The 12,489-nt window shown below is 44.1% G+C and overlaps 1 protein-coding gene across 1 annotated transcript in view; it reads right to left on the bottom strand.

The window, feature by feature from the left end:
- Positions 1 to 8,123, bottom strand: part of LOC117005054 (homer protein homolog 1-like) — a 58,849-nt gene extending 50,726 nt beyond the window's left edge. The window contains exons 1-3 of the mRNA XM_033076283.1: positions 8,075 to 8,123; positions 7,929 to 7,956; positions 2,446 to 2,602 (exon numbers count right to left, since the gene is read on the bottom strand). Of these exons, the coding sequence (XP_032932174.1) occupies positions 2,446 to 2,602; positions 7,929 to 7,956; positions 8,075 to 8,123 (234 nt within the window). The remainder of the gene's footprint in view (positions 1 to 2,445; positions 2,603 to 7,928; positions 7,957 to 8,074) is intronic.
- Positions 8,124 to 12,489: the final 4,366 nt, after the last annotated feature.

Below are 12,489 nucleotides of genomic sequence, written 5' to 3'. Positions count from 1 at the left end.
GAACACAGGGGAAGCATCTAGCAACTTTTCACAGAAGTCACCCCGTTATAAGTACATATTATATTGTTGGTTTTTCGCAAATATTAAAATGAATGCTATATGCATAATGTTGGAAAACTTTGCTGTATGAATAGTTTCTTTTAGTTCTGCTATTAACAAAACTTAGAAATAGTAATGTGATAAATATATACTTTTCTTGGACTATAACATGGTGATGTAAAAAGCTTTTGTTCATGTAACTAACTCAGAGAATGGTAAAAAAGATAATCAGGAAACACTTCACATTCTTGGATTATCGAACACCAGAACCCCAGGGAAGGAATTTATTGTTCTTCTGCTAACAAAATGTTGATTTACAGATTGGGTGGGATAATTTTGAATAATGCATGAAGATCTATGAATATGCAACATGTTGGTGAATTTAACGAAGTGTTTTCTGAGTTAGTGTGGACTCTTGTCTGAATGTCAAGCACTGGCTGTATAAGCTTTTGCTTTATTGTTTGTCTCTTATTGTCTTTTAATAAGCCTTTTAAAATTTACCAATATAGTGAACCTCATTTTTCACACCTCCCCATAGCCCCCCCACCCCCAAAACCTTGCCACACAAACCCAATACACTCTCAGGCTTTACTTACTGCACTCTGAGTGGACATATGCATGAGTTGCCACCACTTACTGTCTTTCTGCTCAGCATTTGAGCCACTGCAAGTGAGCACCCACATGCATGTCATTTAGCAAATTAATTGTTTTCAGTTCTCAATAAATAGCCAAGAAATCTCTATGAATACTGCTAAGGTCTAAGAAAGTATTTTAGTTCCAACCATTGTAAGCTGACACATCTCCATAAGTTAAAAATTAAAGTCTCTTGAAAAGATTATACCTTTTGATTACACTCTGTGTACATTAATGTCCTTACTGCAGAAATTTCTGACATGTCATTTGCAGTTACAGTAATTTCACGACTATAAGGCGCACCCTTTTGACTAAAATTTTGTCCCAAAGCCGGAAGTGCACCTTATAGTCCGGTGCGCCTTATATAATGTACAAAGTTTGGAAATTTGCCAACACAGAAGTGTGAGCTGCAAACCATGGGGGAAACCGGCAGGACTCCTCCTGCCGGGTGAAGGCAGGGCCACGGTTCCGTGGTAGCCGGGTGGAGGCGGGGCTGCAGGGGCATGGCAGCTGAGTGGAGGTGGGCCCAGGGGCCCACGGCGCCCCTCCTGCCGGGTGGAGGCAGTCCCAGGGTCCCATGGTTGCTGGGTGGAGGCGGGTCCAGGGGCCCGCGGTGCCCCTCCTGCCGGGTACAGGCGGACCCAGGGGGCCCGGGGAGGTGGGGTCGAGCAGCGGCAGGCATGCCCCGACCCCGTGGAGGTGGCACGGAGCGGAGGCGGGCATGCCCCGGCCCCGGGGAGGCTGCACAGAGCAGCGGTGGGCATAGCCCAGCCCCAGAGAGGTGGGGCCGAGCAGCGGCAGGCATAGCCTGGCCCCGTCGGGTACAGGCGGGTCCGGGGGCCCATGGCTGCTGGGTTGAGGCGGGGCCTCGGCCAACAACCACGCGGGGGGAGCTGGGGGCAGATCCTCGCTGCAAAAAAAAAGTGCGTCTTTATAGTCCGATGCGCCTTATATGATCTACAAAGCTGTGAATTTTGCTGACTCCCGGGGGGTGCACCTTATAGTCCGGTGCGCCTTATGGTCGTGAAATTACTGTATTTGAGTTAGAACCTAAGAAACAAACAAATATTTTCTCCCAGTCTTCTAAATTAATTTCTTAGATAAGGTTTCTTACAATAGGAACTCAACATGTTATCTTTCCTAATTAAAAAAAATAAAAACCAAAAAACAAGCCAACTACAAAAAACCCCAGCTCAACTGAGTTTTGATAAAAGTTTACCATGGAAAGTTTTATTAGGAGGAAATCACCACATTCTCTACAGCAAAAATTGGAAGATTATACAACAGAAGTCTGGTGGAAGATATCTCTGCCCATAGCAGTGGGGTTGGAACTAGATGACTTTAAGTTCCCTTTCAACCCAAACCATTCTATGATATGATTCTATGATTTACTAAGTGATTATGGGCTCTAAATGCATATTTCATAATCCTGAAGCCAATGATACTGATAAAAGCATTGAATGTGGAGATGAAAACAGGTTATTGTAACTATTTAGTGCATCTCACAGGGAATACTTTCTTAGACTGCTCAATATATTAATTAAGTAACCGGTCATTGCTTAAATTCAGCAACAGATATATCAAAGTAAATATGAATGCAAGGAAAATAGTATTCTCCAATAAACACCTAAAATTCATAATGAAGCAATACAACCATTTTAACATTTCAATAATCTGTTACTGAACAAAAACATCTCATAAAATACATGAAGCACATTAGATTGGAAAATAAAAAAGTCAATCAGCAAGCAAATTCTCCAAAATAAAGCTTACCTTTGAACCATCTAAATTGATTATCCTGTAGACATTTCTTGTGCTGTCATAGAAGTAGGACACAGTAACAGCATGCTTGCTGGTGGGAACCCAGTTCTTCTTAGTGTTTGGGTCAATCTGGAAGACGTGAGCTCGGGTGCTGAAGATGGGTTGTTCCCTGAAGGATAGAGAGTAAAAGTAATCAATCTGATTTCTATGTAATACTGTTGCACACAACTCATCTGTCAGTTGTTCCCACTGGAATGTACACATTTCACTTTACATGATAATTTTTTCTTAAGAACTTCTGTATGTGTTCCTGCATAGGGTAGGCAAGTGCATTAGTACAGTAATTTCACTACTATAAGGCACACCTTAAAGCCTAAAATTTTGATCGAAACCCAGAAGTGCGCCTTATAATCCGCTGAACCTTATATATAGACAAAGTTTGGAAATTTGCTGACAACCCGGAAGTGCGAGCCGAGCCGCGTGGGGTCACACAGCTTGGCGGGGCTCGCGCGGGGCCACATGGGGCCGCGCGGCTCGGTGTGGCCCAGCAGGGCTCGGCGGGGCTCGCACAATTCCGTTACTTATTGGTTACTTTGTTGAGCGCGGATCCTCGCTGCAAAAACAAAGTGCGCCTTATAATCCGGTGCGTCTTATATGTGGGGAAAGTTTGGAAATTTACCGTCACCCAGAAGTGCGTCTTATAGTCGTGAAATTACTGTATTTATATAAAAGCAAAATGCCAACTTCTAAAGCAAAAATCAGCACCCAGCTGTAGTCATATAAAGACAGCCACCTCTTAATATCGATTCAACCCTGTCCCAGGACCTACCCAGTCCTCGCCGTCCATCTATCCCTTTAAACTACTGAGCATCAATACATGTATAACTCCATCTTGTTGCACTGCATGTTGCAGGATGAGTACTACTTAAAACACCCATCTTCTCAAAAGTCTTTTAATAGCCTCATTATTCTAAATCAATGTGTCATGGTTTAACCCCAATTGGTAATTAAGTACCACAGAGCTGCTTGTTTTACTTTCCCCCCACAGACTGGTGGGATGGGGAAGAGAATCAGAAAAAAAGAAAGTAAAACGCATGGGTTGAGATAAGAACAATTTATTAGCTGAAAAAAAGTAAAATATAATAATAACAATAAAGAGAGAGAAAACCCAAGAAAAACAAGTGATGCACAATACAGTTGCTCACCACCCTCTGACTGATACCAAACCCACAAACCCATCCCCGATCTGTGATTGCCTTCTGGGTAACTCCCTCCATTTATATACTGGGCACGATGTTTTATGGTATGGAATATCTCTTTGACCAGTTTGGATCAGCTGTCCTGGTTATGGTCCCTCCCAGTTTCTTGTGCAGCTCCTCACTGACATAACATGAGACACTGAAAAGTCCTTGACTCAGGGTAAGCAGTGCTCAGGAACAACCAAAACATTGCTGCAGTATCAACATTATTCTCAAATCCAAACCACAGTACTGTACCAGCTACTAAGAAGAAAATAAGCTTTATCCCAGCTGAAACCAGGGCACAATCTTAATTCGTAATCTGAAATTGAACTGGTTGATCCAATCCAATTATTCTAAAACTAACATTAATTTGAGTTACGAACGTGTTGTGAAACCCTCACTCTTTGGAGCTTCACATCTAAACATTTTCCTAGCAACAGTAAATATGTATAACATGCATGATTCAAAATTAACTGCTTAGCAAATAAAATCATGTAAGGTAAAACAAAATACTGTACTTTGGAATTTAAAACTTATTTTCCACATGATCATTAGCACATGTATTGGTTTGGCATGGCCTGGTTTTTGGTAGCAGGAGGGTCACAAAGATGGCTCCTGTGGGAAGCTACTGGAAGCTTCTACCATGTCCGACAGAGTCAATGGCGAATGGTAGTGAAGATGGACATGATGCTGGCCAAAACTGGACCAATGAGAGAGGCTGGTAACTCTTCTGTGATAACATATTTAAGAAGGAAATCAAAACAAAGTCACAAGGTTTTGCTTCTAGTCAGAGAAGAGGTGGAGGTGAGAACATGTGAGGGAAAACAACATGGAGACAACAAAGTCAGTGGAGAAGGAGGGGGAGGAGGTGTTCCAGGTGCCGGAGCCGAGACTGGCTCTGCAGGTGGTAGTGAAGACCATGGTGAAGCAGGTTGTCCCCCTGCAGCCCAGGGGGTATCCACAGGGAATGCAGAGGTCCACTGACAACCCATGGGAGAGGTGCCCATGCCAGACCAGGTGAATGCCTTATGGAGGTTGTGATCCAGTGGGAGACCCAGTGGAGAGAGGGGGCCTGTGCTTCCAGGATAGAGCAACCTGTCCTTGGAGTACAGCACCCTGTGGAAAGAGAGACCAACGTCACAGCAGTTTTGGGAAGACTGTTTGCCTGTGGGGGAGTTCACGTTGCAGCCGGTGCAATAGGGCTGCTGCTCCTGAGAGTGGACCCACGCTGCAGAAGTTCATGGAGAAATGTCTCCCCTGGGAGGGATGCCATGGTCTCACAGGGGAAGGACCCCTCTCCCAGAGCAGCAGAAGAAAATCTCAGTGATGATCTGACCAAAACCCCCATGCCTTGCCTTCCTGTGCTGTCAGTGGGATGGGGGGGAGGGGATGTGGGGGGAAATGGTGTTTTAAGGGCTTATTTTACTTCTCATTATCCTCCTCTGATTCTGTTAGTAATAATTTCACTTTGCAACTTAAGGTTGAGCCTGTTTTTCCCTTGAAGTGTTTTCTCCCGGTCCTTATTTCACTCATGAAACATTTTTTCCATGAAATTTTTTTTCCCCTTTATCCCTTCTCTGCCCAGCTGTAGGGGGCGGGGGGGTGAGCAAGTGACTCTCCTGGGTGCCTGGGGTTGGGTCAGTGTCAAACCACGACACCAAGAGATACAGGATTGCATAGAAATCTAAAAATATTTGCATATCAATAAGATGGCTGTCAGTTTAAATTTAGCTACATTTTACTGACAAATAGATTGCTGTATTCTTCAGGGAATGCTGCCATCAGCAAATCCCAAAGATATTAAGTACCAGAATTTGAAGTTATGTTTAACATTGTAGGTTTTTGAACTCTTTTTTTCCCTCCCCTTTTCAGATGTGAAGAAACATCCTTTGTCCCTGCCTTCATCTCCCTTTAAGTAAGAGGTAAATTCTTAATACATTTTTCTGCCTAAAATAAAAGGAAAAAAATAGCATTTGAGGTACTCTCAGTCAAAGGGTTTCAATCTGGTCTCATTACAAAGGGGTACATGTGAACTCTCAGAAATATACTTGGCAGCGAGCAGTCATGGCCAGTTGATTTCAGCAGCAGAATTGTATTATTCAGCTAGCAGTTAAGGTTCCTTGAAGCCCGTATATCAGGAGATGTGATGTTCTCCTGCGTTGGATATTAGATGCAATACAGAACAGACTAATGAGAGTACTATTTCAGTGAAAGTTAAAGGTGGAGGAAAGTAGTCTAGGGGAATCAATGGACATGTTAATCCTCCATATGAATGTCACTGTATCCTCAGCATCAACTCATCTCCTAAATCACCAAGCTATAGGAGGTTGGGTAGCTGTTTTCCTGATTCAAATCCCTCACTCAAACACAAAGGTTATGCAAAGGTGACCTTTATAGCCCTTTTTTAAAATATAACATTTACACTAATTCTTACTACTCTTCTGAGTCTCTACAATCACTTCTTCATTCACACCTAAACTTTAGTTCTTGTCTTCAATATTAGATACATTTTCCATTTACCCACTAATTAAGTATACCCAAATGTAATTTGAGGCATATTACCACAGCAGAACCAGTTCATTATGTCTGGAAAGGTAAAGAGCCCATCAAAGCAAAAGTCATAGAAACCTGACTATTATTTGAAGGAAGATTGACATTGGAAGGAGAAAATAAAGGCTCTGAACACATTAACTAAAAAGACAAAAATTGAATCCAAATCACAGGTGTGTGGTCAATGAATACACATTTGACCAAAAATGCTAGTGAGTTCTATCACAGTACAGTATGTTACACAACTGAGGCTTTCAACATATCAGAGATGTGATGCCTTTTGTCTGGTATAGAGTTAATGTTCTTCATAGTAACTAGTATGGGACTATGTTTTGGATTTGTCCTGAAAGTAGTGCTGATGATGATGGCTAAAGATTTTTAGTTTTTTCATATACAGTAATTTCACGACTATAAGGCACACCCTTTTGACTAAAATTTTCCCTCGAACCTGGAAGTGTGCCTTATAGTCCGGTGCGCCTTATCTGATGTACAAAGTTGGGACATTTGCCAAACCGGAAGTGTGAGCTGTGAGCCGTGGGGGGAGCCGGAAGTGCCACGGCAGCTGGTTGGAGGCGGGCCCAGGGGTCCGCGGTACCGCCCCTGCCGGGTGGGGGGGGCCAGGGGGCCCATGGCTGCCAGGTGAAGGCGGGCCAGGGGGCCCGTGGCACCCCCCTTCTCGGGTCTAGGCAGTCCTGGGGGCCCATGGCTGCCGGGTGAAGGCAGGTCCAGGGGGGCCCGTGGCACCCCCCCTCCCGGGTCTAGGCAGTCCCGGGGGCCCATGGCTGCTGGGTGAAGGTGGGCCAGGGGGCCCGTGGCACCCCCCCTCCCGGGTCCAGGCAGTCCCGGGGGCCCATGGCTGCCAGGTCCAGGGGGGCCCGGTAGCTTGCGGCACCGCCCCTGCCGGGTGGAGGCAGGCCCAGGGGCCCAATGGTTGCCGGGTTGAGGCGGGGCCTCGGCCAGCAACCAAGCGGGGCGAGCTGGGTGCAGAGCCTCGCTGCAAAAAAAAAGTGCGCCTTATAGTCCGGTGCGCCTTATCTGATCTACAAAGTTGCGAATTTTACCGAATCCCGGGGGGTACGCCTTATAGTCCGGTGCACCTTATGGCCATGAAATTACTGTATTTGTAGCTTTGTAGATTTTTAATACATAGTTTTATGGCTTTTAGCACCTTCTTATCCTTTTTCACACTTTAGAACAGTAGCTATGTTGCATTCTTGAAATTCTATTTAGTCTTATTTTCAAGAAAATAATTTCAAACAAGGACACTGATTTGTACCATAACTTAGGAGACATAACAGGAAATAGGGCAAAGAAGCCCCTGGAGAATCTCCAAGGGGCAGACCCAGGGGTGGATTACCAGGACAAGTGTTCTCCTATTGGATGTACCTGCAAGATATACTAATTAAATTGTAAAAAAAAATTGTAGAAATCCTGTACCATGTGTGTGCATAGTTATATTTTGTGCACCTAAAAGCTTTCATTAAAGAACTGCTTTCTATATTACTACTTTAATATTGTTTAGAAAAGTTTTTCTTCTGATTCCAGGAAACAATGATACAAGAATATTTTCGTTATTGTTGAACAGTGCTCATACAGAGTCAAGGCCTTTTCTGCTTCTCACACCACCAGTGAGTAGGTTCGGGTGCACAAGAAGTTGGAAGGGGGCACATTCAGGACAGTTGACCCCAAAGGGATATTCCATACCATATGACATCATAATCAGCATATGAAGCTAGGGGAAGAAGGAGAACGGGGAGGACGTTCAGAGTAATGGTGTTTGTCTTCCCAAATAATTGTTAAAATATGATTGAACCCTGCTGAGCACATGATGGAGATGGCTGAACACTCACCTGTGAATGGGAAGTACTGAATGTATTCCTTGTTTTGCTTTGCTTGCATGTACTGCATTTGCTTTACCTCTTGAACTGTCTTTATCTCAACTCATGAGTTTTCTCACTTTAACTCTTTGGATTGTCTCCTCCATAGGACCCAAGGGGGAGAGAACAAGCAGTTGTGTGGTGCTTAGTTGACAGTTGGAGTTAAACCACAATAGGTTGATTTTCATATGTAAAAGGTAGACAAAAACTATACAACTAAAGCAAGCATGAGTGTCAATAGAAGTCCAATTGTTCAGTCTTGAATTGCTACTCTCCTTCACTGTCAATACAATAATCTTATATTGCCCGAGTTAAAATAGTCTCAATTTGTTTCATGAGATGGCCTGCATATTTCTGCTGATTGTTCAGCAGTATTTCACAAAGATTTCTGCAGGGTATATAAGTGTGTCTGGCATAAACATTACAGTTAGGCACAGAACAGCATTAATAAAGCTTACCTGCACATTTTTATAATTTCCGATAAACCAGTTAGTCTTTTCTGCCATGTTTTAACTGAAGCTACATTTTTGCTGAATAACAACTTGTCTATTGTCTGGCAAAAAAACCCAAAAAACAATATAGCCCCCTTCATTGAACTAGTTGGAGAAATCATTTTGCCTAATTGCTGGGATAATTAGGAGTTATTTTCCAATAACAGTTCTAAACTTCAGATGGCTATTGAATTAAACCAACTAGAATACATTTTGACACTTAATTGTCACAGTACAAGTTGGCTTGTATTGAACCAGATATGGAAAACACACTGGTGGGACACAACCCACCAGGGGAAAATTTGAGAAAAGTTAGGTGGTTGGTCCGATGGTCCCTGCCTGGCTGCAAGAAGCCAAAATTGGTCAAAAAGAGGCTGGACAGCCAGACTTTAAACCAATCACAGGAACTTAGAGAGATACATTTAGGAGGTTATAAAAAAAACTGTTTAGAACAATAAAAGGTTTTTGGTCGAAAAATCACACGTGCCTGTCGTCTCTTTCTCAGGGGCACAGGCACAAAAGGCAACAAATGGTGCCCTGTGTGAGGAACTAAAACGACAACTGGTGACCTAACTGACGTGATAACGACAAAGCCAAGCCGTCCAGGACAAATCCAGATCGCCTCGGAGGCGAGGAAAGTTGGGAAAAGAGCCAGGGAAGTCCAGAGACTTCAGAAAAAAAGTCCAGAGTCTTGAAGAAAATTTTGGCTGGAGCCAGGGAAAACAGCAAGTCCAGAGACTCTAGAAAACAAGTCCAGATGAAATTGAGAAATTGAGAATTAAGAATCAAATATTAAGAAAGATTTTGATTGAAAAGGGGACTGACAAAACTATATTGTCAGCTATAATTTATGGTGCTTGCAAAACAGGAAGAGAAGCCAAGCTGCAGGATGAAGTTGGCAGATTAAAATAGAAGAACAAAGACCCATAGGATGAGGGGGTCCCTGGGATGGGGAAAACTGATACCAAAGTCCGGAAAATGACCAAAGGACTAAAAAGAGAGCACGCGCAAGAATACAAGGTGAAAAGTTCAAACTGAGAGGAAGACTATTTACTTCATCTGAAGACCCCCGAAGACCACCAGAGCGACCCAAAAAGGAATAATGTGCAGTGACAAAGAGGCATGGAACTAATTTCCATATGAAGTAGGGATGGGCAAATGAATATGTATTAGGCGAATTGTATATTCCTAGTTTGTAGAGAATAAAAGGCGAGGCGCAGGTCGCCAAAGGTGTGCATGTTTTAGGACGAATGATCCCCCATGCACCCAGCGCTGAATAAATACATACTTACTCTTATAACTTATTTCTGTGAGTTATAGAGTGCTTTTCCGCACATCAGTTTGGCGAGCCAGCCAGGAGAATCTCTGTCCAGCTGCAGGAGGGGCTGAGGAGCGGATTCCCTGGCACGCCCCGGGACTTTCCTGGAGGGACCCCGAACCTCGGCTCACTCACTGTGGGGACAGACAACGACCTGCTGGCATTGCGGATAAAATGGTATGTATTAAATATCTAGAACAGGGCTACTGGTAAGTCGTGCAGAGATGTCTGACGCACAGCACAGTCCCTTGGGCTTGCAAGCAGCCGGCCGAGGGGGGAGGTCGGAGACAGAGGGAGAGGAATTGATCCTGGTCAATAGTGCTGCTGTTGGAGGGGTCTTACTGAGCTGATAGAGCAGCTCGCTAGCGACTCTGGGGTGAGTCAAGTGAACCTTTGTTTTTGCTGCTATACTGTGTGACTGTTAAGTCCGGACATGTCGAGTTATGGAGTGTGTCAGTGAGTGAATGAACGAGTGAGACATACCTCTGGTATGACGTGAGTGTGGAGCTCTATCCGCGGTTCCGACCTCGGGCGACTGAGGCAACCGGAGAAAAGCGAAGCAACTGGGGTCGGCGTGGGGCGAGTGCAAGAGTGAAATCTAAAATCCTGAAGCTAGCATGGGAAGCTACATTGGGTGCCTGTGAATTGGGGTTGTGTGTGTCTAATAAGACAACTGGGAAAGAATAGTAAAACTGTCTGAGGAAAAGTTTGGGTGAAAACAAGACAAGACAAAAGGGAGAAGATAATAGGAACTGGACAAACTAAAGAAATCCCTAGGGCTAGTCCGTTAGGCTGTATTATTGCGCATTGGAAAGACCTTTCTGGACAAGGAGGCACAGAAAGCAAAAGAGACCTTATTAGATTCTGTAAAAACTGGTGGACTTTATACAAACTGGACGAGGGAGCGAAGTGGCCACCCGGTGGAACTTTGGACTATGACACACTATTACAGCTCATGCTATTTCTCAGGAGAGAAGGGGACAGAGGTAGCATATGCTGGTATGTTTTTCTCTCTTAGAAACCACCCCGAATGGCAGAGGGATTGTGGGCTCAGGGTTCCATCTGACCCTCTGGTATTGACCCTAGAGAAAGAGAATAAGACTAAGAGAGGAAAACTTAAGCGGTGTTATTCTGCATGTAGTGTAGGGCAAAGGTGCACAAAATCTGATAAGGTTTACCAGACTGTGGCCCAGGAACAAGATCTGGCAGATGATTTGATCAGGTCTCCCCACATAAGACAGGAAGGGGATGAGGATGAGGATGCAGACTCAGAGGTACCATCAGCCCCAGTCCATTCGTCCCCTCCAATCACACACCGGACTAAACAACAGAAACCCATAATACAGCCACCTCTGTGAGAGGCAGTGGGACCAGAGAGAGAAAGGATATTGGTTAAATCTCCCTTCTCCTCAATCGATTTGGAGGCATGGGAAAAGGTTGCTAAAAATTACCGAAGTGATCCAGTTAACACTGCTAACCGTCTGCGATATATAATAAAACAACATAATCCAGATTGGAACGATATGCAATTATTATTGGATGCACTGACTGAGACAGAAAGACAATTAATTATAAAAACGGTAGGGGATTTGGTAGAAGATTTTTATAAAATCCAACAATTGGATGCTAAAGAATATTTCCCACTCCAAAATCCACAATGGGACCCAAATAGATCAGTAGAACTGAAAAAGTTGGAAAGCTATCGGGAGTGGATTGCAAAGGGGATGGAAAAGGCCGTTCCCAAAACTATAAATTGGTCAGCATTGTATGAAATTAAGCAAAGGCCCTCTGAGTCACCAACCTAATTCCTCGATCGATTAAGGGATGCAATGCACCGCCACACACCACTGGACCCTGGGTCTGACATAGGGATACAGTAGCTAGTCAATTTATTCCTGGGGTAATCTACAGGTGACATAAGGCGTAAACTTCAAAAGATACGGGGGGCAGAAGGGAGGAATGTAGAGACTGGTGGATGAGGCATGGAGAGTTTTTAGCAACAGAGAAGAAGGAAAGAGGGGGCTGGTAGCTGTCGTAAGTGAGAGGGAGAGAGGAAGACGTGAACGGGGACCACCTAGACAAGGCCCATCCCGGCTGGGCAGAGACCAGTGTGCGATCTGTAAGAAATATGGTCACTGGAAAGATAAGTGGCCAGAATGAAGATGTGGTGGCCCTCAGGAAAAGGGAAAAATAATTGCACATGTGAATGAAGACTGAGGAGGACCGGTAGATCGCACCCCAGGAGATCCACTGGTTATAAAATTGAAGCTGGGGGAAAAAGGGAAAGAGGTGGAATTTCTGGTTGACACAGGGGCAACATATTCAGCTTTAAATAAAACTTTGACACCTGTGGGAGAGGATTATGCTACAGTAATAGGAGCACCTGGTCAACCTGAAAAAGCATATTTTTGTAAACCATTAAAATACAGACTTGGAAAGCAATGGGGTATTCATAAATTTCTATACCTGCCCAGGTTCCCAAAACATCTTTTGGGGAGAGACCTGTTAGAACAATTACAAGTAACTATTAAATTTAAAAATGGGGAGGTTATTCTGGAGGTAAATGATGAACAGTACAT

The sequence above is a fragment of the Catharus ustulatus genome, chromosome W (genome assembly GCF_009819885.2).
Source record: "Catharus ustulatus isolate bCatUst1 chromosome W, bCatUst1.pri.v2, whole genome shotgun sequence".
In the NCBI taxonomy this organism is placed as follows: Eukaryota; Metazoa; Chordata; class Aves; order Passeriformes; family Turdidae; genus Catharus; species Catharus ustulatus.
This window is presented reverse-complemented; position numbering and strand designations above follow the sequence as displayed.